The 26,669-nt window shown below is 44.3% G+C and overlaps 1 protein-coding gene and 2 long non-coding RNA genes across 3 annotated transcripts in view; 1 reads left to right on the top strand and 2 right to left on the bottom strand.

The window, feature by feature from the left end:
- The window catches only part of FAM135B (family with sequence similarity 135 member B), a 143,020-nt gene that overhangs the window by 43,100 nt on the left and 73,251 nt on the right, over window positions 1-26,669 (top strand). The window contains exon 2 of the mRNA XM_083621833.1: window positions 17,257-17,352. Within this exon, the coding sequence (XP_083477959.1) occupies window positions 17,276-17,352 (77 nt within the window). The 5' untranslated portion in view covers window positions 17,257-17,275. The remainder of the gene's footprint in view (window positions 1-17,256; window positions 17,353-26,669) is intronic.
- LOC310766281 lies at window positions 1,510-20,510 on the bottom strand. Its single transcript, XR_014550009.1, has 4 exons — window positions 20,416-20,510; window positions 17,246-17,368; window positions 4,050-4,123; window positions 1,510-1,998 (listed from the first exon to the last, which is right to left on the bottom strand). It is a non-coding gene; the product is annotated as an uncharacterized lncRNA (long non-coding RNA).
- Window positions 21,369-22,555, bottom strand: LOC310766292. The gene is made up of 3 exons (XR_014550024.1): window positions 22,093-22,555; window positions 21,683-21,744; window positions 21,369-21,444 (listed from the first exon to the last, which is right to left on the bottom strand). It is a non-coding gene; the product is annotated as an uncharacterized lncRNA (long non-coding RNA).

Below are 26,669 nucleotides of genomic sequence, written 5' to 3'. Positions count from 1 at the left end.
ACTAGAGAATGATCTGATCCACTGGGTCTTCTGCTTTGTTCGCTTGTTGAACTTTATGAGTTACTTCTGTTGAAATTTACAATTGGATACAATGAATAGTATACCTTATTTATCTAAGAACACAGCCAGTTACGTCTCGTGTGTTTATTGTGAATATTCTACAAGGTGGTCAGACATGACGCATGAGAGGCTGAAAGCAGTTTTCTTCCTTGATGTGTCCTCCATACTCTTGTATCTTCCTCTGAATTATGATGTCCTGTATGAGGATGGGTGAACCCGTCAGTATCTGTTTCTCTCAATCTCTCATTTGTCCAATCCAAAGTTATATTCTCCACATTTACGCACCCATTTGTGATTATTATTATTTTGTGATTTTCCAGAAGAAAATTCACCAGCATTCTAGTGTGGATTTCTCCTAATTTCTTATTCAATTTGCCTAACATGCCCAAAATCTTTTGCAAAGTGATTTCTTCTAATATGCTATTTTCAGTAATATACAAATTTTTAATGCCTGGGATATGCATCTTTGTATACAATATTCAGCTGGAGAATTGCATTGCAACATATGGAGAAGTGGGAATTCTGAAAGATGGTTGCATTTCAATTTATGCATTACTTCTGATAGTGCAAGTCTAAGGCTGCAGTCCTACATTGCCTGGGAAGTTGTTCCAGGGACCACAGGATTCTCCAGATCTCTCGCATACAGAGTGGGGAAGGCACATTCAGAGAAGGAGATCTGACTGAATGTGCCCCTTCTCTAAGGCTCCCAAATGTTCTGCAGGCAGTGCCCAACTGAAATTGGAGCTCAGGTGTTCAGCAAAATGAGCAGCTACTAGCCATGATACCTCTGTTTTACTGCCGGAGGCAACAGGCTTCTATATTTAGGTGCTGAGAATCCTACTTTGATGCAACTATATGCTATTCACTAGGAATCCCACAGGCATCTGACTGAGCACTCTGAGAACAGTATTTTGGACTAATTGGGACTTCTCCTAGATCCAGAAGGGTTCTTCTTACGTCCATATAGAGACAGGGTGTGCAGAGCATGTTCCTGCTCTTTCTCCTTGCTCCTCTGCCTGGCCGCTCACTTGGAGAGGATGGTTGCACAGGTAGCAGTCACAAGGAAGAGAAGAAGAAGAGTTTGGATTTGATATCCCGCCTTATCGCTACCTGAAGGAGTCTCAAAGCAGCTAACATTCTCCTTTCCCTTCCTCCCCCACAACAAACACTCTGCTAGGTGAGTGGGGCTGAGACTTCAAGAAGTGTGACTAGCCCAAGGTCACCCAGCAGCTGCATGTGGAGGAGCGGGGAAGCAAACCCGGTTCACCAGATTACGAGTCTACCGCTCTTAACCACTACACCACACTGGCTCTCAGAGGAGAGGAGCAGGAGAGTAAGGAGGCTCCACAGAGATTAGTCCTGGTCCCTGAGGATTCAGTCCTCAACAGGTGCTTAATGTTGCCAACCCTTGGTGCTGGCACTTCTTTCAAAAAGTGCATTAGAAACAAATTCTAATCCCATTCTTTGTATTTTCATAGAATCATAGAAGGGACCCAAGGTTCATCTAGTCCAATGCAGGGGGCATCTGACTTGCCCATGTATAAGAAAATGCTGTTATCTCGATAAGCTCGAGTCACTTCTGGCACCACAAGAGAGATGCTGTTCCTCATGATGGGTTTTGTGCTTTGCTGCAAATAGATATTCTTGTGGAAATCCCTCCCTCCCAGGGTTGCTGGTGTCCGTGTTTGTTTCAGTCTACCGATGTGGCGCACGAAGCAAATTGATTGCTTACATGGGAAACATTTCATTTGTGCTTACAGCTGGGAGGTTGGAATGTGCTGCTGTTTGTAGCGGTCAATTCACTTTCAAGTTTGGAGCCTCCCCTGCTTTGCTAAATGACTTGGGTTCACTTCTCCTTCCCTTCCTGTCCTTTCGTTATGTCATGCAAAGCTTCTGTCTATTTGTGACTCCACACTTCTGGTTAGAGCTCCAAAACACCTAGCATTCACGGAGAAGTTTAGTCTGTTTTCTTTATAATTTTTTTATTTGATTTTACAATTTAATCTTCAACACATTTATCATATTTTTAAAAAACAAAACAAAACTCCCCCACCCCACCCCATGACTTCCCTCAACTTACCCTTCTGGTTCCTTAACAATTTGCTAGGTAAAGGTAAAGGGACCCCTGACCATTAGGTCCAGTTGTAGCCGACTCTGGGGTTGCGGCGCTCATCTCGCTTTATTGGCTGAGGGAACTGGCGTACAGCTTCCAGGTCATGTGGCCAGCATGACTAAGCCGCTTCTGGCGAACCAGAGCAGCGCATGGAAAAGCCGTTTACCTTCCCACCAGAATGGTACCTATTTATCTACTTGCACTTTGACGTGCTTTCGAACTGCTAGGTTGGCAGGAGCAGGGACCGAGCAACGAGAGCTCACCCCATTGTGGGGATTCAAACCACCAACCTTCTGATCGGCAAGTCCTAGGCTCTGTGGTTTAACCCACAGCGCCACCCACATCCCTAACAATTTGCTACTTCTGCTTAATTTTTCTATCTTACTTTTCATCTTTTAGCTAAATGCTTTTATATTCATATCATTCTTAAACCAGATTTTCTTCAAATTGCATCTTACATTTCATTAATTTCCATATTATTATCTCTTAACCTTTACACTTGTTTTCTTAGTTGTAAGTGTTTACTCGAACCCTGCTAGTGAGTCCATTTCTTTCCAGTATTTCTGTAAATACAGCATGTACAGTTCCCAGTCTTTAAAAAAGTCTTTATTGTCATTGTCTCTGAGTCTTCCCATGAGTTTCGCCATTTCTGCATATTCCATAAGTTTGATTTTAGTTTAGTCTGTTTTCATGACTTTTTTCCAACTATTAAATTCCACATTATATTTGAGCTTCCGTGTGATGTCAAAGCAACTTCTGGAACTTCATTGGAGAATTTTAAACAAAGGTTTAAAATCCATCTGCCAGAGATTCTTTAGCTGTGGTCGCTGCATTGCAGGAGGTTGGACTAGATTACTGTGGGGTGCCTTCCAGCTCTACATTGCAGGTGGCGCTGTGGTCTAAACCACTGAGCCTCTTGGGCTTGCCGATCAGAAGGTTGGTGGTTTGAATCCCCGCGACAGGGTGAGCTCCCATTGCTCTGTCCCAGCTCCTGCCAACCTAGCAATTCGAAAGCACGCCAGTGCAAGTAGATAAATAGGTACCGCTGTGGCGGGAAGGTAAACGGCATTTCCGTGCGCTCTGATTTCCGTCACGGTGTTCTATTGTGCCAAAAGTGGTCTAGTCCTGCTGGCCACATGACCCGGAAAGCTGTTTCGGACAAACGTCAGCTCCCTCGGACTGAAGCAAGATGTGCGCCGCAACCCCATAGTTGCCTTTGATTGGCCTTAACTGTCTTTTACCTTTATAGGTCTTTTACCTTTTACCTTTATAGCACAAGTTTAGTGCTCATTTCCATGTTATTTGCTTCCAGAAAATAGATCTTTGCAAATAATACAGAAATGAGTGCTTAATATGCATTATGTTCCACTATAGTTTCGGAAGTGGTGTTTACGTTGTGTGAGAGCTCAAATATAATGTGGAAATTAACAGTTAGGGAGATGCCAGTGGAATTGAATAAATGCCATGTGAATATAGCCCTAGAGAGCACATGATAACTCACCTGTCCTATGCCTCCTAAACACTGCACTATGGAAATGAAGAGAGACCCTGGTGCATTTAACCACAGCACATTCCAGCTCTAGAGCCTGGGACCTGTTCCAGTTAACACAATTTCATTTTCTCCATAACCAAGTCCCCAGTGTGCTTTTACCTGAAACTATTCCTAACTCCTTCCCCCCCACAAACAGATGGCGCAGCAGATAAAATGAAACATGCCGAAATAATGTTTTGCTACCTGTCTTGGTGAAGCAGGGGAAACTGCAAAATTTAACGAAGGGGAAAGGGAGGTTGACTGCTGTTGGGACTGCAGCTATTATTACCAGCTCCAGGGATGGGGGAGAAGTCGATTTCATTTTGCCCATAAAGGCGCACCTACCTGGTTTGCAATTTCCAAAACGGTATGAGAACAGGAACACAGCCATCCTTCGAAATGAATTTTGCGATGCAGTACTGCAGACAAATAATGCATACCAAGAAATGCATATATTAGAATAAAGTGTATATAGGAATGCATATACTCATGAAAATAACATTTAAAAATGGACTATATTAGGGGAAACGGGATAGGATATAGAAAGAAACAGCTACAGAAAGAAACAGTGGGTGAAAGTTTGTCTGTCTCTGCTTCCTATGCCACCTGTAAAAGGCCTCTGTAAATATCCCCCCGGAAATTTACAATGTGCAATTGACTGTTTGCTCTTCCTGCTCTGTTCTTGTTTGGTTGTTTGTAATTTAGAGCATTTGTACCTCAATTTTCAGCCATAAAGGCTGCCAGAGCAACTTGCAGATAATCAAAACAAGACAGTCCCTACCCACACATGGCATAATGGTTGGAGCATTGGACCATCATGACCTTGGAGACCGGGGTTTGAATCCCCACTCAGCCTTGAAGCTCATTGGGTGACCTTGCGCCAGTCGCCATCTGTCAGCCTAGCCTACCTCACAGGGTTGCTGTGAGGATGAAACGGGGAGGGGGGTAGAACCATGTACACCACCTTGAGCTCCTTGAGAAAATAAAAGGTGGTATAAAGGTAAAGGTAAAGGGACCCCTGACCATTAGGTCCAGTCGTGACCGACTCTGGGGTTGCGGCACTCATCTCGCTTTATTGGCCGAGGGAGCCGGCGTACAGCTTCCGGGTCATGTGGCCAGCATGACTAAGCCGCTTCTGATGAACCAGAGCAGCGCATGGAAAAGCCGTTTACCTTCCTGCCGGAGTGGTACCTATTTATCTATTTGCACTTTGATGTGCTTTCGAACTGCTAGGTTGGCAGGAGCAGGGACTGAGCAACGGGAGCTCACCCCGTTGCTGGGATTCGAACCGCCGACCTTCTGATCGGCAAGTCCTAGGCTCTGTGGTTTAACCCACAGCGCCACCCGCGTCCCAAAAGGTGGTATATAAATGTACTAAATAAATAAGAGTGTGGACTGCATCCTCATTAGTAGAAGTGTTACTGTACTGAATAGATCACCTTCAGCAATATCAGAGAAGGATCTTACAAGGAGTTCCCTCTTGTGTTGATATAGAATCTTAGAGCCATTGGTTCTAGTTCTACCCTCCAGAGCAGGAGAAACCAAGTATGTTCCCTCTTCCATGTGACAGCCCTTAAGATAGCTATCATATCTCCTCTCAGTCTCCTCTTTCCCAGGCTAAACATACACAGCTCCTTCAAGCACATCTCTTAAGACTTAGTTTCCAGTCCTTGATCATCTTTGTTGCCCTCCTCTGTGCACATCCCAGCTTGTCAATATCCTTCTTAAACTGAGGTTCCCAGAATTGGACACAGTATTCCAGATGTAGTCTCACCAAGGCAGAAAAGAGTGGTACCATTGCTTCCCTTGATCTGGACACTATACTTGTGTTGATGCAGCCTAGAACAGCATTAGCTTGTTTTGCTGCTTCATCACACTGTTGACTCATGTAAAGCTTGTGGTCCACCAAGATCCCTAGATCCTTTTCACATGTACTACTAGTAAGCCAGGTGCCCCCCATCCTATATTAGTGCATCTGGTTCTTCCTGCCTAAGTGCAGAACCTTACATTTGTCCCTGTTGAAATTCATTTTGTTAGGTTAAGGTCATTTTGAATTCTGATTCTGTCTTCTGTGGCATTAGCTACCCCTCCCGGCTTGGTGTCATGACAGAAGCACAGTATAGTTTTGGCTGGTCAGGAACTCTGCCACTATCCACAAGAACCTAGGATCTCTTTGGTGGCAGTTCACCATCTACACCGCCAACAGTGCCCAAACTGGGGAAAGAGGAATTGTCTAAAGCCCTTAGCATTTTTGATCTCCCTATTCAAGATCTTTCAGCTGTGGCAAGCCTTGCAGTATTCTGGAACCTGGGGAAACATTAATCATAGCTGGGAGTTAAAGAAATTACTCATGTCATGCAGGCCTTGCCTTCTTACGATGGAGAACAGAAAATGAGCAGCTCAACAATAGGATGAAATAAATGTTTGCTAACCTCGGTGATTGCTTGGGCTAAAAATAAGCCACCGGCACAGGGATCAGCCAGGTTCCACAGCATCTTATGAGCAATAAAAGTGGTAAATTGCTTACATCCAGCTGTGGCTTTGCGTTTCTTTCAATGAAAATTGGATTCTGGTCTTGGCAGGGCGAGACCCAAATCAGAGGCCAGTTAGCTTGCAAAAGGCAACATGTAAAGGTTGTTTATTGGATTTTTTATACACTTTCATGCTCCATCTTTCCTCTGCCATGGAGCTGCAGGTCTGGACCAGCTCGACCATTATGCAGAATACGGTGACTTCATTGGGTGCAGATACCAGACCCTCCAGGTGTCCCCATTTCCCAGTGACAGTCCCAGATTTACAGAAGCCGTCCCAGTTTCTGAATTGATCCTGGAATGTCTTGCTTTTCCTTAAAGGTAAAGGTAAAGGGACCCTTAGGGACACGGGTGGCGCTGTGGGTTAAACCACAGAGCCTAGGACTTGCCGATCAGAAGGTTGGCGGTTCAAATCCCCGCGATGGGGTGAGTGTCGGTGTTCCATTGCGCCAGAAGCGGCTTAGTCATGCTGGCCACATGACCTGGAAAAACTGTCTGCGGAGCGGACAAACATCGGCTCCCAAGGCATGTAAAGCGAGATGAGCACCGCAACCCCAGAGTCGTTTCCAACTGGACTTAACTGTCAAGGGTCCCTTTAGGTAAAGGGACCTCTGACCATTAGGTCCAGTTGTGGCCGACTCTGGGGTTGTGGCGCTGTTGTTGTTTAGTCGTTTAGTCGTGTCCGACTCTTCGTGACCCCATGGACCAGAGCACGCCAGGCACTTCTGTCTTCCACTGCCTCCCGCAGTTTAGTCAGACTCATGTTTGTAGCTTCGAAGACACTATCCAACCATCTCGTCCTCTGTCGTCCCCTTCTCCTTGTGCCCTCCATCTTTCCCAACATCAGGGTCTTTTCCAGGGAGTCTTCTCTTCTCATGAGGTGGCCAAAGTATTGGAGCCTCAGCTTCACGATCTGTCCTTCCAGTGAGCACTCAGGGCTGATTTCCTTCAGAATGGATAGGTTTGATCTTCTTGCAGTCCATGGGACTCTCAAGAGTCTCCTCCAGCACCATAATTCAAAAGCATCAATTCTTCGACGATCAGCCTTCTTTATGGTCCAGCTCTCACTTCCATACATCACTACTGGGAAAACCATAGCTTTTACTATACAGACCTTTGTTGGCAAGGTGATGTCTCTACTTTTTAAGATGCTGTCTAGGTTGGTCATTGCTTTCCTCCCAAGAAGCAGGCGTCTCTTAATTTCGTGGCTGCTGTCACCATCTGCAGTGATCATGGAACCCAAGAAAGTAAAATCTCTCACTGCCTCCATTTCTTCTCCTTCTATTTGCCAGGAGGTGATGGGACCAGTGGCCATGATCTTCGTTTTTTTGATGTTGAGCTTCAGACCATATTTTGCGCTCTCCTCTTTTACCCTCAATAAAAGGTTCTTTAATTCCTCCTCACTTTCTGCCATCAAGGTTGTGTCATCTGCATATCTGAAGTTGTTGATATTTCTTCCAGCAATCTTAATTCCGGCTAGGGATTCATCCAGCCCAGCCTTTCGCATGATGAATTCTGCATATAAGTTAAATAACCAGGGAGACAATATACAGCCTTGTCGTACTCCTTTCCCAATTTTGAACCAATCAGTTGTTCCATATCCAGTTCTAACTGTAGCTTCTTGTCCCACATAGAGATTTCTCAGGAGACAGATGAGGTGATCAGGCACTCTTTAAGAACTTGCCATAGTTCTTTAAGAACTTGCCATAGTTTGCTGTGGTCAACACAGTCAAAGGCTTTTGCATAGTCAATGAAGCAGAAGTAGATGTCTTTCTGGAACTCTCTGGCTTTCTCCATAATCCAGCGCATGTTTGCAATTTGGTCTCTGGTTCCTCTGCCTCTTCTAAATCCAGCTTGCACTTCTGGGAGTTCTCGGTCCACATACTGCTTGAGCCTTCCTTGTAGAATTTTAAGCATAACCTTGCTAGCGTGTGAAATGAGTGCAATTGTGCGGTAGTTGGAGCATTCTTTAGCACTGCCCTTCTTTGGGATTGGGATGTAGACTGATCTTCTCCAATCCTCTGGCCACTGCTGAGTTTTCCAAACTTGCTGGCATATTGAGTGTAGCACCTTAACAGCATCATCTTTTAAAATTTTAAATAGTTCAGCTGGAATACCATCACTTCCACTGGCCTTGTTATTTGCAGTGCTTTCTAAGGCCCATTTGACTTCACTCTCCAGGATGTCTGGCTCAAGGTCAGCAACCCCACTACCTGGGGTGTACGAGGCATCCATTTCTTTCTGGTATAATTCCTCTGTGTATTCTTGCCACCTCTTCTTGATGTCTTCTGCTTCTGTTAGGTCCTTACCACTTTTGTCCTTTATTATGGCAATCTTTGAACGAAATGTTCCTTTCATATCTCCAATTTTCTTGAACAGATCTCTGGTTCTTCCCATTCTGTTGTTTTCCTCTATTTCTTTGCATTGCTCGTTTAAGAAGGCCTTCTTGTCTCTCCTTGCTATTTTTTGGAAATCTGCATTCAATTTCCTGTATCTTTCTCTATCTCCCTCACATTTTGCTTGCCTTCTCACCCCCGCTATTTGTAAGGCCTCATTGGACAGCCACTTTGCTTTCTTGCATTTCCTTTTCATTGGGATGGTTTTCGTTGCTGCCTCCTGTATAATGTTGCGAGCCTCCATCCATAGTTCTTCAGGCACTCTGTCTAGCAAATCTAAATCCTTAAACCTGTTCCTCACTTCCACTGTGTATTCATAAGGGATTTGATTTAGATTGTATCTTACCGGCCCAGTGGTTTTTCCTACTTTCTTCAGTTTAAGCTTGAATTTTGCTATAAGAAGCTGATGATCCGAGCCACAGTCAGCTCCAGGTCTTGTTTTTGCTGACTGTATTGAGCTTCTCCATCTTTGGCTGCAGAGAATATAATCAATCTGATTTCGATGCTGCCCATCTGGTGATGTCCACGTGTAGAGTCGTCTCTTGTGTTGTTGGAAAAGTGTGTTTGTGATGACCAGCTTGTTCTCTTGACAGAACTCTATTAGCCTTTGCCCTGCTTCATTTTGCTCTCCAAGGCCAAACTTGCCCGTTGTTCCTTTTATCTCTTGATTCCCTACTTTAGCATTCCAATCCCCTATAATGAGAAGAACATCCTTCTTTGGTGTCGCTTCTATAAGGTGTTGTAAGTCTTCATAGAATTGGTCAATTTCAGTTTCTTCAGCACCAGTAGTTGGTGCATAAACTTGGATTACTGTTATGTTAAAAGGTCTGCCTTGGATTCGTATCGAGATCATTCTATCATTTTTGAGATTGCATCCCAGTACAGCTTTCGCCACTCTTTTGTTGACTATGAAGGCCACTCCATTTCTTTTCCGGGTTTCTTGCCCACAGTAGTAGATATGATGGTCATCCGAACCGAATTCGCCCATTCCTGTCCATTTTAGTTCACTGATGCCGAGGATGTCAATATTTATTCTTGCCATCTCATTTTTGACCACATCCAACTTACCCAGGTTCATGGTTCTTACATTCCAGGTTCCTATGCAATATTTTTCTTTACAGCATTGGACTTTCCTTTCGCTTCCAGGCATATCCGCAACTGAACGTCCTTTCGGCTTTAGCCCAGCCGCTTCATCAGCTCTGGATCTACTTGTACTTGTCCTCCGCTCTTCCCCAGTAGCATGTTGGATGCCTTCCGACCTGAGGGGCTCATCTTCCAGCGTCATAACTTTTATATGCCTGTTGTCTTTGTCCATGGAGTTTTCTTGGCAGGGATACTCTGGAGTGGCTTGCCGGTTCCTCCTCCAGGTGGATCACGTTTGGTCAAAACTCTCCACTATGACCTGTTCATCTTGGGTGCCCTGCTCGGCATAGTTCATAGCTTCTCTGAGTTCTTCAAGCCCCTTCGCCACGGCAAGGCAGTGATCCATGAAGGGGGTTGTGGCGCTAGTCTTGCTTTATTGGCCGAGGGAGCCAGCGTACAGCTTCCGGTTCATGTGGCCAGCATGACTAAGCTGCTTCTGGAGAACCAGAGCAGTGCATGGAAATGCTGTTTACCTTCCTGCCAGAGCGGTACCTATTTATCTACTTGCGCTTTGACGTGCTTTTGAACTGCTAGGTTGGCAGGAGCTGGGACTGAGCAATGAGAGCACACCTCGTTGTGGGGATTTGAACTGATGACCTTTTGATCAGCAACCCCAAGGCTCAGTGGTTTAGACCACAGCATCAGCCGCACCCCTTAGGTTGTCCCTATTTTCATCAGAAAAATGTTGGAGGGTATGGAGTCATGTGACCCCCGGGCCAAGGAGGTAACTAACTATGCAACCTTTAGAAGACATCTGAAGGAAGCCCTGTATAGGGAAGCTTTTTTAATGTTTAATGTTTTATTATGTTTTTATATATGCCGGAAGCTGCCCAGAGTGACTGGAGCAACCCAGTCAGATGGGTGGCGTATTATTATTATTATTATTTTATTATTATTATTATTGAACATGACATCCCTGTTTTCACTGGGGAAATGCTGGAGCGGTGCAAAAATGCAGCAGCCCATTCCCTCCAATATTTAGCATCTGATGGTATATTGCCATTGACCGTGGATATTCTACTTTGGATTTATCAGCAGCTATGAGCCACAAGGGACATGGGTGGCACTGTGGGTTAAACCACCGTGCTGCTTGGGCTTGTAGATCGAAAGGTTGGCAGTTCGAATCCCTGTGACAGGGTGAGCTCCCGTTGCTCTGTCCCAGCTCCTGCAAACCTATCAGTTCGAAAGCATGCAGTGCAAGTAGATAAATAGGTACTGCTCCGGCGAGAAGGTAAACGTCGTTTCTGTGCACTGCTCTGGATTTGCCAGAAGCGGCTTAGTCATGCTGGCGACATGACCCGGGAAAACTGTCTGCAGAAGCGGACAGATGCTGGCCCCCTCGTCCAGTAAAGCGAGATGAATGCCACAACCCCAGAGTCATTTGCGACTGGACTTAATTGTCAGGGGTCCCTTTACCTTTACCTATGAGCCACAAATAACTTCCAGAAAGGGAAAAGCCCAAGCTGCTGGGCTGTGGAAGTTCATGCTTGAGAACTGCGTGTGTGTGTACGAAATAAATAAATAACATGCCTTATCTCTCTGCTCAGCTCACTTTTTCAAACACTTTATTGTAAGCGAGCATGTCTTTGCTCATGACTCACAGTTGCCCTTTATTTCTGAAGCAGCATATCATTATTTTGGTCCTCTCCGAATCTGACTTCATTGATTTTTGTGCTAGCGGGAGAGCGAGGGAGAAAGAGTGAGAAATATTCCGTTCTGTGGGACAATATTTCATAAGCAGAACGGAGAGGGGGACGGCTTTTCTTCTCTCTTTCTAAAGGTTCTATTATTATTTTTCCACCGGCAAACAAATCCCAGCTTCATAGCTGGAAACCTAATGCAACACAGTGCCTGACAAATATATTATGAAGCCTTGTGTATTTTCTAAGCGAGACAGCAAATTCTTTCTCTCGCTCTCCTGTTTTTGAGCCATGGTCTCGTTCCATGGGGTGTTTTGTTTTGCTGCGGCATTGCCCCTGATGATGATGATGATGATTTGGGAAAGGATTTGGTAACAGAAGCAGGCAAGTGTAACCAAAATAGTGAGGCTGAGTTATATTTTTTGCTGAAGAATAACACTGGGAAGATTGAGCAGCAGTCAGGTCAGTAAACAGGTTTGCTCTTTGTCGCTTGTAATGTATGGTGGTGTTCTTAATGCAAATGATACTGTGTGTTTCTCGTTTCGTTCTCTGGTTCTTGTCATGTGTTGGTGGAATTTGCAAGGCTTGCACATTTGATCTCACTAATGCTTGGTGACTGGGCCAAACCACACACACAGGGCATCTACCATGTATCTATCCCTTTTGGTGTGATTTTTAGGGGTTTAATACTTATCATTAGGTAAAGGTAAAGGGACCCCTGACGATTAGGTCCAGTCATGGCCGACTCTGGGGTTGCGACGCTCATCTCGCTTTATTGGCCGAGGGAGCTGGCGTACAGCTTCCGGGTCATGTGGCCAGCATGACCAAGCCGCTTCTGGCAAACCAGAGCAGCACACAGAAACACCGTTTACCTTCCCACTGGAGTGGTACCTATTATCTACTTGCACTTTGACGTGCTTTCAAACTGCTAGGTTGGCAGGAGCTGGGACTGAGCAACAGGAGCTCACCCCATTGCGGGGATTCGAACCGCCAACCTTCTGATCGGCAAGTCCTAGGCTCTGTGGTTTAACCCACAGTGCCTCCCGCGTCCCCAATACTTATCATTAGAGGCTTTCAAACAAAGGTCAGGTATTCTTGAGCTGTGGTTCTTGCATGGCAGAGGGTTGGACTAGATACTCTTGGGGTCCCTTCCAACTCTACAATTCTATTTTAAAGCATGGGTCTTCAAGCATAGGTCAGATGCACAGGGGACCACAAGGCCACACCAGGTGAGTCGCAGATTCACCATGTAAAATATAGCTTAGGTGGATCAGTTCACCACTCAGCTAAACCTTTGCACAAGGCCGGTGAGTTTTCCATTTGCTCACCCCATGCCCATGAAATGCAAAGCTGCACAATATGTGAAGGAGACGCATTCAATATTCAATCAGGTGATCTGATCCATCTTCAGCAGGCTTTTCCTGGCCATAAAGCCCATTTTTAGACAGAATTTATCAGCTTTGGCAAATGAAAACCGTTACATCTGCATTGATGGCTCATCATCATTATTATTACCAAAGAACTTTGCATTTTTAAAGTTTGCATTTTAGAACTTTACTTTTCTAGGTAGCTAGGCCTTCTATGTGTTGGCACCACAAAGGTGGGATGGCCTCCCTTTGGAAGAAGGCAGACACCAACCCCTTTGACATTCTGGCACCAGGAATTAGCTGTGATTCCTGCATTGGAGGGTATGGACTAAAGGACTCTTGCAATTGCTTGCAACAATATGTTTAGGATCAGACCTGACTTTTTGCCCTCACATTCACAGGACCCTGGTTTGCCTCTAGGCTGATTTTAATAGGTAACTTTAAATTAAATGAATTACTGCCACGGACTGATATTACTGAATGCACAAATACAAACGTACAACCAGTTAAAACAGTTAGGTATATCCTCAAGAAGGCAGAAAAAAAAATTATACTGGTGTGTAATGAATTCAGATTTATTTATTCATTTATTGCTACCCTCTCAGGAATAAGGGAAGGAATGACCTTTAAATAAAACAATACCAAATTAACAGATCCTCCTGGGAGAGCTTTTAATGGGGGGGGGGGAATTAGCCTCTCTCTACACTCACTGTGCAACTTAAATGCAGAATAACATGAGAATAGAATCATAGCTTTTAGAGTTGGAAGGGATCGCAAGGGTCATCTAGTCCAACCCACTGCAATATGCAGGAAACCTTTGCCCAACATGGGGCTCAAACCTACAATCCTGATATTAAGAGTCTCATATTCTACCAGCTGAGCTATCCCAGATACTATTGGTTTTTTTTCTTTGTTTTTTTTAAAGAAATATTTATTAAGATTTTACAAAGACAAATATACAAAAACACATAATAAAAAATTAAAAAATAAGTAAACATACAGAAAAAATAAGAAAAAATTAAAAACAATTATTTTTCATAACTTAAAACTCATTTGCTTGTTTCTTTGACTTCCTCACACCTCCCCTTCTTGTATTCCCATTTAAATAATCAAATCAGCAAATCCTTACCCTCTCTCATTTATCTTATCTCTATAACTTAACATTTTATAACTCAGTATTTTCATCCATTATCAATTCATTTTTGCATATTCTTATTAACTTTGTTGCTAATACCACTTATTTCCAATCCAACACCATTTTAGATATATTTTTTTACCTATTTATACCCTTCTTCCATATTCTTAAAGCATTACAGCTGGAAACCACTTAATTTCTATCCAACATCATTCTAACATTCATTAATTTTACAATATTTCTGTAGATAGTCTTTAAATTTCTTCCAATCTTCTTCCACCGTCTCTTCTCCCTGGTCTCGGATTCTGCCAGTCATTTCAGATACTATTGTTCTATCTCTCATTAACTGGAAACTTGTCAAATCATCCTAATTATAAATTTATCCCTTACCTGCTCTCAATATTATTATTTTAAATACTTAAAAAAAAAAACCAAAAAAAAACAAAAAACCCACAACACAACAACCCTGTAACCTGCCCTGAGACCTTTGGATGCAAGCTTGTCTAAAAAAATAAATTAAAATATTTTTTTAAAAAATTCCTGTAGCACCTTAGAGATCAACTAAGTTTGTTTTGGGTATAAGCTTTTGTGTGCATGCATTCTTCTAAACAAAACGTTTCTTAACCTTTTTTTCCCCTTCTACATCTGTACAAATTTTATTCTGCCTCCTATATTTAATGTCTGTTTTATTGTAATTTTAATGAATATTTCATACCATTTTACATATGTAATGATTTTCTTTCCCCCCCAGTAAGCAGTATATAAATTTTGCTAAATAAATAAATGCCTGTAGTGTCACAGCTGTGAACAGCACCTTACAGAGTTATGGAGGCAAAAAGAGGCAGGTCCCTGCCCTAAGGATCTAAAATAGGGAAGGAGCGGTAACAGGGTAGGGGGACGTGAAAGGAGGTGGGCAGGTGCCATTATGTGTGTATTTAAAGCTCTGTGACATCTGGAAATGAGGATCAGTGAGGGAGGCCAAAGGATACACCAATGATGGAGGACCTTTCTTAGCACAAGGGGCTGCATTCCATTCTGGAAAACCTTCCAGGGTCTAAATACCAGTGCAGGGCAAGGCTAGAGGCCAAAGGGGAAGGATGAATGTAAATTTTTACCTTCATGTAGTAGGATAGGCTCAACACATGTTTCTCTATCTTCTATCCAAGCAAGCAAGCAAGCAAGAAGCACCACCAGAGTTCAAGGACACATCCGCAGACAGGCAAAACCACTTAAGGAGGGATGTGAAGCTAAGCCAGGGGTTTGGCCTGAGGAGCGAGAGAGTGGTTTGAGAGAGAACTTAAGGACCAGGTGGAGAGCCCTGTAGGACCACATTTGGCCCGCAGGCCTAAGGTTCCCCATCTTGAAGCTAAACTGGAAAAGGTGGGCTTTGAGGAGGGACTTGTAGGAAGAGAGGCAAGACTGACCATTCTGGTAGGGGATTTCATGCATAGGAAACAGAAAAGGGCATGGACCTGGCAAGGGTGGCTGTGTGCAGGGCACAGCGTGGAGGGTGCCAGGGGGGCAATGGCCCTGGGCACACGATTTTTGAAGGGGCACAATCCAGGCGCCCTCAGCATGGCCTGGCCTGGCCCAATGCTCCTCTCTGCTCACCAAGGGCCACAGGCAAACAGGTGGCTCAGCACAGCCCCACTTTGCTCCTGTGGGGGTGGGGTCGCTCCCATGGTGAGGGCTGGGCTGGTGTCCCCTGTGCCCTCCATGCACCCCCTGCCCCGGTGTGCACATTAAGTAGTAGTAGTAATTTATTATTTGCAGCCCGCCCATTTGGCTGGGTTTCCCCAGCCACTCTGGGTGGCTTCCAACAAAGATTAAAAATACATTAAAATGTCACACATTAAAAACTTCCCTGAACAGGGCTTCCTTCAGATGTCTTCTAAATGTCAGGTAGTTGTTTATCTCTTTGACATCTGATGGGAGGGCATTCCCCAGGGCGGGCGCCACTACCAAGAAGGCCCTCTGCCTGGTTCCCTGTTACCTCACTTCTCACAGTGAGGGAACTGCCAGAAGGCCCTCGGCGCTGGACTTCAGTGTCCAGGCAGAACGGTGGGGGTGGAGACGCTCTTTCAGGTATACTGGGCCAAGGCCGTTTAGGGCTTTAAAGGTCAACGCCAACACTTTGAATTGTGCTGGGAAACATACTGGGAGCCAATGTAGGTCTTTCAGGACCGGTGTTATATGGTCTCGGCAGCCGCTTCCAGTCAGCAGTCTAGCTGCCGTATTCTGGATTAGTTGTAGTTTCTGGGTCACATTCAAAGGTTGGGCACTGCCACAGGCACCAGCAACTGATGCTATGCTACTGGCTGTGTGATTTTTCTGCTAATCAAATGTTTGAAGTGTTAGGACCTGGGATGAGCAACAAGAGACAGAGGATACCTTGAAGTTCTGCTGATGAGCTTCCAGAGGTGGTGTATGGCTGCTGTCAGCAAATCGTATGCTGGATGAGATGGGATTTCCCTGCCAGGGTCAGGCAAGGAAGTCTAACTTATAGTTTAGAGCGGTGTTTCCCAAACTTGGGCCTCCATATGTTTTTGGACTATAATCCCTGACCACTGGCCCTGCTGGCGAGGGATGATGAGAGTTATTATTATTATTATTATTATTATTATTATTATTATTATTATTATTATTAATTTAGTTTCTATACTGCTTTATATTTCTAAGAAAAATCTCAAAGCGGTTTACAGTATATCAAAACATCAATAAAACATCAATAAAACAATCTGAAGAAAGTCAAATATAAAGTATACAGTCAAAGCAACATAATTAACAGAAAAGTAAAATATTATATTACTAAGGAAGTCAACCACAGAATACATATTTAACACAAGCAAAGTTAACAAAAAAAAATCTTAAACATTTTAAAAACAACAACACCATTGCTAAGTGAAGTCAAATATAAAATGCACATTTAAAATGGCATAATTAATAAGAGAGTAAAATAGTATCATAAGCATGACACGGCTGTTTGGCAGGCACAAAAAGATGGGGCAAAAGAATCCAATAGGGTTTGTTGTCAGGCATAGTGGTGTCCCTCTGGTCTCACCTGGAGCCTCTTCAGTAGGGCTGGTGAGTCTGGGCCTCACACCCTAGTCCAGGTGGAAAGGGCCTTGCAGGGAGTGGCCTTCATGACTCACAGTCCAGCAACAACTGGAGACCCAAGTTTGGGAAACACTGGTTTAGAGGCTTTCCAGATCTAACACCAGCACAATCACCACTGGGACCACATAGGCTTTTGATAAACTTCTGCTGTGCATCTCCATCTTTTCCCATCTGCTCAACCAGCTTCTCCAACCAACTTCTCCCTTTCTCACCTGCTCTTTAGGTGATGACCTGAAAACATCATGTCGGAGGTCCAGGGAACTGTCGACTTTTCTGTGGAGCTGCACAAATTCCATAATGTGGATCTCTTCCAGAGAGGGTGAGTCAATAGATTTCTGTAAATGTATTCGTGCATAAGAAAGTCGCAGGTGCTTTGAAGTGAATCAGATGTCCACATTATGAGGGAAAGTCCCTCTTCTTACCAGTTGCTTCAGAGAAACAAGCCACGGGCATCATGCTCATGCCTGAGTTGTGGACTTCTGGCTGACCATGGGAAAAGTTGAATTAGATCATCCTTTGCCAGCCTGGTGTCCTCCAGATATTTTGGACTACAACGCCCATCATCTCTGACCATTGACCATCCTGGCAGATGATGATGGGAATTGTAGTCCAAAATATCTGGAAGGCACCAGATGATGAGTGGACCTTTTCAGTAGTGGCACCTCACCTGTGGAATCCTCTTCCTAGGAGACTTGTCTGAATTTTGTGGTGCTAAAGTGACTGTATACAAATGCATATACTGGGGTAAAGCATGCGCTTAAATGCAAATAATAGTGAAAATAACACACAAAAGGCATTATATAAGAGGAAATTTTGCAAAAATCAGAAAGGAGTTGTTAAATGAAATAAAATCACATACTGAGGTGGAAATGTGGAGAACTGAATTTAAGACTGGGGAAAATGAGAAACTCAAAAAAACTAAAATTGACAGATTTAAGCTCATCCCTAGTGTATATATAGCATTGCAGCCTTATGCAATTACTGCAATACAATATTTCAAAGGCTGAAATAGGAATCACCCCTTGTTTATGACCCTGTCCTGTTTAGAGGACATTCAGGGGGGAAAATGCATGAAATAATTTGCATACTCAATCAGTGTTTACAACAATCAAAAGCATACACTGTAAAATTAGGGGTGGCATGTTCAAAATATATTGTCTTTTTGAAAGTAAGTAAGTAAAGTAAGTAAGTAAGTAAGTAAGTAAGTAAGTATTTGTATGTGTTTGTGTGTGTGTGTGTGTGTGTGTGTGTGTGTGTGTGTGTGTGTGTGGAGATATACTGAGACCTAAAGGTCAAGCATATATAATGCAATTTTTGAAAGAAATGCACATTTGAAGGTTTCTTCTCCTCATTGAAATTCACCCCCATCACCTATGATTTAATCAGTGGAGACAGCTGAGTCTCTACCAAAATTAGTTTAAAGTTTCTGACATTCTTTAATAAACTTGGAAACTGAATTATCCAGATTCAGCAGAGATCAATTAATTGATTTGCCTGCTTATGCCAGGTCTTCATTCCCTCCAACTTCTTCTTATGCCACTCAAAATAATTGACAAATTTGGTGTGCATATTTGTAAACATAAAAAGAGGTAGGAGAGGCAGCTTAGTGTGGAGGGGAGAAAAAATTAAAGCAGAGGCAACTGAGAGGAAGAGTGGGAGGTTCCAGCAATCATAGAATCATAGAGCTGATTTAAATTTGTTTTGAATATTGTACTTCAGAGAATAATAATATACGTAAGATGAGCTGGCTGGACCAGGAAAATAGCGCTTCTCATAGCGGCTGATAAGACGCCCATTAGAAGACCACAAGCAGGACCAGAACTGGGTCCTCCAGAGCCCTAGGAGAGTGACCAAATAAACTATCTATAGAATGCAAAAAACACAAAGGCCTGAGAGAATTGCCATTGCATTTACGAACCAAGAAAGCTGTGTTATATCATGTTAGATCATTGGTCTGTCAAGCCCAGGCCTGGGGGAACTTTTCCAGCTTGAGGGACACTTTCCTTTCAGTGGCAGGTGGAACAACTAATCCAAATCTTACCTTTGCACGGTATGATAGTTTCTACACAGATTCACACCTTCTCTATCCTTCATCCAGGCTAGTGAGTGTCATTGTCAGAATTCAGGGATGGATTCTAACCAGGCAAAAATACTCCAGGTGTTTCTGAAGCAGGACCAGTGAGGGGCATTGCGTGGGGAGAGAGGTTGTGACATGAGAAGAGTCCAGCAGGCCAGGTAAAGAGGTTTAAATTTGGCCCACAAGCCTGAGGCTCTCCATCCTTGATCTAGTCAACTCATGCTCTCCAGATCTTTCAGACTACAACTGCCATCAGCCAGAGAGAGAGCCATGGACAATAGGAATTGTAGTCCAAAACAACTAGAAAGCAACAGATTGAGAAAGGTTTTTTTGGTTGTCTACAGAGGCATTCTGGTGTCCCAGTCCAGGATCTCCTGAACCCTAAAGAGGATCTTGTAAATTTAAAGCAAAGCAGGATTGGGTCTTGGACATTCTGAATGCAAGGCAAGATGGTTATGGCTTTCCCCCGTATATCACTTAAAGTGGATTTGAAGCTTCCTGTTTGGCTCAAATATGGAAGAAATGCTGAAGTAAGGGAGAAAAAGATCCTACTAGTAAAAAAATTCAAAAAGATCCTTGACACTGAAGGGTTTTTTTGGGGGGGAGATGTCTTTTTTAATGGCTTTTTGTTGTGGAGTTGAAATGTGTAACACTTTAGAGGGGGAAACAGAGCACTTTAATTACTAAAAGAGCTCGCTGCTAAGGCACTAGGTGATTAAATGCAAGTCAATCCTTTCATCAGTCTACATCCAATTTTGGTGTTCAATATATAGCCATTAATCTGCGGGCAAGATGTATGTCTTTATTCCTTGGCAGTGCAATTGCATCCCCCACCCCCACCTCTGATAGCAAAAGCTTGCAAAAATGAATCGTGTGTTATACTGTAGCATAATCATCTCTCTGTGCATAATGCATTTTATGATGATGTCCACAAACAAGCAGGATGTTGGCTTCTAATAGAATTGGAAATGTAACCATAGCAGGAGATAGTTGCTGTCAGGCAACAAGAACAATAGTAATAATGTTGGGGACAGGAAATGTATACTCTTGAGATTCTCATGCTCTGAGCATTTTACCAGTCAGCAAAAAATATCTGCATGATACGATGCATGGTTTCTTTACCCCAAAAGGAGATGCTATGAAATGGTGTACAACTCATGGTGAGCTGCCAAGCCAAGCATAGTGCCACCCCCTCCCCAGCCAAGAATAGCAACTGAGGAGGATTAAGAAAAACACACACAATTTGAGATAGCAGAGATCATGCATCTAGCACTAATAATGCCAACATTGCATAAGAAAGCTTACAGTATCTACACTGTAGAGGATGGATAGGGAAGCTGTGGTCCTCCAGATACTCTTGGTCAACTCCTGCCATCATCCCTCACCATTGAAGAAGAAAAAGAAGAAGAGTTTGGATTTGATATCCCGCCTTTCACTCCCTTTAAGGAGTCTCGAAGCGGCTAACATTCTCCTTTCCCTTCCTCCCCCACAACAAACACTCTGTGAGGTGAGCGGGGCTGAGAGACTTCAAAGAAGTGTGACTGGCCCAAGGTCACCCAGCAGCTGCATGTGGAGGTGCGGAGATACGAACCCGGTTCCCCAGATTACGAGACTACCACTCTTAACCACTACACCACACTGGCCACTCCAGTGTGTCTACACTCCACTGGTCACCATTGGTCATGGTGGCTGGGGCTAGGAATGCCAGAGAAATAGAAATGGGAGCAAAAATTGATGTCTGGAACGACAATCAATGGAGCAGTTATGAATAATAATCACTGTTGATACTTTCAGTCTGAAAAATATATGTAATTGACAATCTCCACCCCCACCCCCACCCCAATTTGTGGTGTGTTTCATTTGGCTGTAAATCAATGGGGTGGGATAACATAATGATAGTGTAATTTACGTAATTTAATTTCACCGCAGCAGACAGGGAGATAAAAAACTTACTTTGGGGGTGGAATTGCAGTGGAACGGAAGCGGTGCTCCATGTGATGACTACAGAGCCAGTGTGGTGTAGTGGTTAAGAGTGGTAGCCTCGTAATCTGGGGAACCGGGTTCGCGTCTCCGCTCCTCCACATGCAGCTGCTGGGTGACCTTGGGCCAGTCACACTTCTCTGAAGTCTCTCAGCCTCACTCACCTCACAGAGTGTTTGTTGTGGGGGAGGAAGGGAAAGGAGAATGTTAGCCGCTTTGAGACTCCTTAAAGGGAGTGAAAGGCGGGATATCAAATCCAAACTCTTCTTCTTCTTCTTCTACAGGGTGGAATGGGGAATGATGTCTTCTTAACATCTGCACTTAGGGATGATGGGGGTTAGATTCCAACAACATCTGGAGGGGGACAGATTCCCGTTTGCTGCTTTACAGTGCTGGGGTGATACGAGAAATCTGCAGCAGAATCCAACTGTTACCAGCTCTCAGTGAATGCATGGAATCCTCTGCTCTTCCCTCCAGAGGAACAATTATATAATAATTGCTAAATGGTACCATAATCTGGCAACTTGGGAGAACTGGAGTCCCTGGAGACACAGTCTCAACAACGCTGCTTGCCACATTATATGATACTCACCTGTTTTATTCAATCAGATTTCTCCTTTATAGCATCTCTCCTCGTCTTGTTTTCAGTTTATGCTGCTTTTGAAAAAGATATATTGATTTTTGGAAGTGCATTTCCCACATCTGAACATTGATATAAAGAAGGGTGTTGGAATCCATTGCAAGAGGAAGCTGCTGTGTTTAGATTCAGTTTTGGTTTCTCTCATTTCCTCATTTTTCCAATCTTAAGCTGAGTTCTCCACATTAGTTGGCTATTAATAAAGAAAGTTCTCATGAGAATTTGTCAGCATTTTTGTCCGCAAATTTCTCCTAGCATGCACATTCTTATACACAATTTTGCCTATCGTACACATTTTTTTGCAAAACAATTTCCCTAATAAAATCATTTTCTGTCATATTTTCACTGATACATGCAAATTGTACCTTAGTATATGCATTTTTAGCTGGGGAACTGCACTGCAAAATCCAGACACATGCCAATTTTGAAGGATGCCTTGTTTTTTCAATTTGCTTGTTGTTTCAGGAATTGTGAATTAGGTAAGCTCATGTTTAAAAGCAAAATGAATCAAATTCTCCCCCACATCCCTATTCTGTGCATCACAAGGACTAATTTAGAACCCATCTTTGGGCACCCTAGCGCAAGGAGCATCCATTGAAGTTTGCTGTGCAGTTTGGAATAGGAGCAGAGTTCTTGAAGCAAACCTCACAGAGGGACAACTCCCTTCATCCGTCACAGAAAGGCTTTCTGTAAATCACATCTGAGTCACGTTGGCAAAGGAATGTTGGAACGCCTCTCTCGGAGAGGCATCTATCACATGGTGCAACAGACATCGTCAGTCTCCTCGGCTGTCAGTCTGGCATTTCTTGTCAGCACTAAATGTACTTTTGAAGTGTTTACTCTGCTTGCGTGGAAGGGAGAAAAATAGCCTTGGCTTGCACAATTGCCAGCATTCTGGTCAGAACAACAGGTAAACTTGGGTGAATTCCAACAATCCTGGATCTCAGGGTCCAGGTCAGTTCATACAGTTCCACATCATGAGAATGTAACGAGAACGCTACTGGATCAGGCCAAAGACCCATTTAGTCCAGCATCCTGTTGTGATTCAAGGACCTGCCACCCGCTTGGGGATAAGAAAGACACATGGACACAGTATATTAGGTTAATGGGCTAAAAAAAGCCCACAACTTTATTGATTACAGCATCTGAGAAGTATTGGCTTAGGTATTGGATAAAACAACAGAGCATGACTCCACCCCCTCAGGGAGGGGTGAGTCTAACAAGGGTTAACCACCAGTGGGAGGAGCCTGTTGATGCAAATACAACTGAAAGCTCCCCCTGATGTCACCAGGGGTCGTGCCATGGCCCTAGCCACCAGCAAGGGCGTCAGACAGGACCCATGACCTCCGGATTCCTTTAACAGAATACCCATAAAGTGGAGGGGTAGGCGATGGCCACACTCTGCCCTCCAATAGACAAACATATTCCAATGCCTAACCGCCAATACCTAACAGTTGTGACGATTTGCTACGCGGTAGGCAAAAAACCAAGTGGCCGGTGCCAATTTGCCAGTTGAATAAAGATTCCTACCAGGCCCCTTGGACAACCAAGGCGACCAACCACAGGTCCATAGCAATGTCAAGAACCAAAGCAGTGAACTAAAAGGGAGTGTGGGTGGGTGATCTGACGAAAACCAGCAGTGGAATGAAAGGGAAGTGCTGCCGCGGCCACGTTTGAGCGGCAAAACGCCGCCCCCAAGCTTCCACCTGATTGGTTGGCTACCTGGGGGCGTGGCGCGGCAGCCAGGCCAGCTGGGAAGGGGCTGGAACGCCCCCTGCCAACGTAGGGAATGGCTCCTGCTCACAACTCCTCCCCTCTGTAAGGAGAAGAGGCTTTCTCACAGTGACCAACCAGATTTATTAAATTCCTACCCAGCCCTTCTTCCCAAAGGAGCCAGAGGCCAATAAGACGTGAGCACTATGGCCCTTCCTCATTTGGGATTTCCCAGTGACTGGTATTCAGAGGCATCTCGCTGCCTCTTCCCACCCCTCTGCATCTGCCGCCTGAGGCAGCCACCTCCGTTTGCCTATTATTAGGGCTGGCCCTGAAGATATTTGGGAACACAGGGAAGCTTTGTTTGGAGAAAACAAAAGGAGCCTGTCTTCCTGCTCAACCCATCCCCTGCGACCAAGGCATTCATGTCTGGCTCTTGTCCGTTCCCTGGTGACAATACCCTTTCTTCTTTGTTTTACATCCCTGCTGGGCTGGAATTGAATGTTGCTTGCTCCCTTTCCTATTACGTTTCCATTCAATCTCCGATTATATTTAATTTAATTTTATTTTTTTAAAAAACAAAACACAAATCCGCCTCTCCTCTCTTTTTCCAGCATCCCAAAGGGGAAGCAAAGGGCAGGTTACTGTAAAAATGCCAATGTAGGAGCAAATAAAAGGCAAGTCTCGCTACTGTGTTGTGCCAAGAAGGGCACCAGCTCCTGAGGTGAGCATGAAAGGCACTTTCAAGAGGGCCTGTTCGTGTGGCTGTCAGAGAACTGCGGGGTATAAAAGGGTTCGGGCTTTCATTTTTCTTCTTCTCCTCCCCTGATGCCTGCGAGTGCACGCTCCTAAAAGCAAACTACCATTTGATCTCGAAGCTAAAAATAACCATATACAGTGTAGGAGAAGATCCAATCTGTGGTTTACCCACATCCAATTTTTAGAAGCTTAGCCTCCTATTTTAAAGCTTATTTGGACCAGGCAGGGGCTTAGAGGTTAAGCTGGTGGATTGTGCATTTTATTCCCCAAAAGGATTTTCCAGAAGGTGCAGGCTGATGCTGCAGGATGGAGCCCTGTGCAAGGAGCCTAAGGCCTAGAGCAGCTTCTGAAGCACACTTTACCTATCTTTGGTGCAGTAAAAATGGGTATTTGGCCAAAGATTGTGCCACAAACTGAAGATCTTGCAAAGAAAATAAAATTCAGTGTGCTGAGAGTCACAAGATTCCATTCATTTATTCAAAGAGTACCAAACTCTGGCTTGGATTTGCTATGGCCAGTGGCATTCTCTAATAATAATAATAATAATAATAATAATAATAATAATAATAATAATAATTTATTTATACCCTGCCTATCTGCCCATCTGGCTGGGCTTCCCCAGCCACTCTGGGTGGCTTCCAAAAAAATATTAAAATACTGTAATACATCAAACATTAAAAGCTTCCCTAAACACGGCTGCCTTCAGATGTCTTCTAAAAGTCTGGTAGTTGTTGTTCTCTTTGACATCTGGTGGGAGGGCGTTCCAGAGGGAGGGCGCCACTACCGAGAAGGCCCTCTGCCTGGTTCCCTGTAACTTGGCTTCTCGCAGTGAGGGAACCGCCAGAAGGCCCTCGGTGCTGGACCTCAGTGTCCGGGTAGAATGATGGCGGTGGAGACACTCCTTCAGATATACTGGACCGAGGCCATTTAGGGCTTTAAAGGTCAACACCAACACTTTGAATTGTGCTCTGCCCCACCAGCCTCCGTCTGCCACTGACCAGCTCTCTCCTCCCTGCTTTCTTGCTTCTACCAGTCCAGGGGATGGCATTGCCTGACAGCTTCTTCCTCCTCTCCAGGAGAGAGGAGGGGCAAAACTAGAATTAGCTTGGCTGTCATTGACTCTGGTGCCACCTACTGTTGGCCTCCCACCCTACCAATCCCAATGGGCAACAGTCCAACACTGACCCAGAGCAAACCAGAGGGAGGGTTTAGGAGTGTCTTAAGTTTAAATGGGACCTCATTACATTTAAACACGTGGCAGAAGAGAGGTAGGATTCACGCCGACACAGTCTCAGGTTACTTGGGAAAAAACACTGGACAGGAGGGAATCCATGTGGAGGTGGGGACTTACAGTCTCAGCAACTGAGCCATTGGGCAAGACTGGGGTGCTATGCTCACCAGGCCCTGGTGTCTGTGCAAATCATATTCTTGCTAATAAAGGATTAACCTCCTAGTTGCACAGTGTAGTTTACTGATGGCTTACTCCTGACATGTACAAAGCTAAAAATTACATTTGTTGTCCTGCCCATATTTATCTCTGCCAGCCCCCATCAGTGGCACATGGCCCTCAAAAGGTTGCCCAGAATGGAATGTGGCCCTTAGTCCAAAAAACATTCCTCACACCTATTTTCAGTTAACACTATCTGATCACCATATGCACTTGTCTGTATTTTTTTATTGTATTTTGTTTGTTTTGGGAATCGCATTTTGTTTTGGGAATCATTTCTTTTAATCGCCATTAGTTGACTTGAGTAACACCTATGCCAGCGGTTCTCAACCTGTGGGTCCCCAGATGTTGTTGGACTACAACTACCATCATCCCTGAGCTCTGGCCTTGCTTGCTAGGGGTGATGGGAGTTGTAGTTCAGCAACATCTGGGGACCCACAGGTTGAGAAAGGCTGACCTATGAATTATAAGGGAGGAGGTTTGCATTGCGATACAAATGAATGCACAAAAATTATGCATGTATCCTGAGCTCCAAACGTGGTACCCCATCACCCCGACACTTGGCCCCTCTTTGAGCAAGCTGCTCTCCTGCACGCTTGGGAATCAGGGATCTGCGCTGGAGTAATCTGTCACTGGCAAGTGGCAACGCTTGCTGTCACAGTAGTAGAGTAGCAATCTGTCCGGGTGATGACACACTGTGATCACAACTGTGTTTCTCAAGGCGTCCCGCTGGATGATAAATTCTTCTGTGTCAAGGCAAAGTGCTGCTTTTGCTTTTCTGTTTCTAATGCCAGACTATTTAACACTGGGAGCCACAGATATGACAGCATCACGAAGTGTCCTAGCTCTTCATTCAGTAAATACTATGTGGGCCAGCTGCTTAGATGTCTGCCAGCTGCTTGGTTTCCATTTGCCTATTGGCTGTCTGATCTTAACATGGAACAGATCTCTGGGTGTGAGATCCTTAAAGGTTGCTGAGTTTCTGAAGTGTGTGAAGTATGAGGTTCCTGAGGTGTGTGAAGT

Source organism: Podarcis filfolensis, assembly GCF_964270895.1.
Source record: "Podarcis filfolensis genome assembly, chromosome: 7".
NCBI classification, from domain to species: domain Eukaryota; kingdom Metazoa; phylum Chordata; class Lepidosauria; order Squamata; family Lacertidae; genus Podarcis; species Podarcis filfolensis.
Note: the sequence above shows the minus strand (reverse complement) of the source record. Positions and strands in the feature narration are given on the sequence as shown.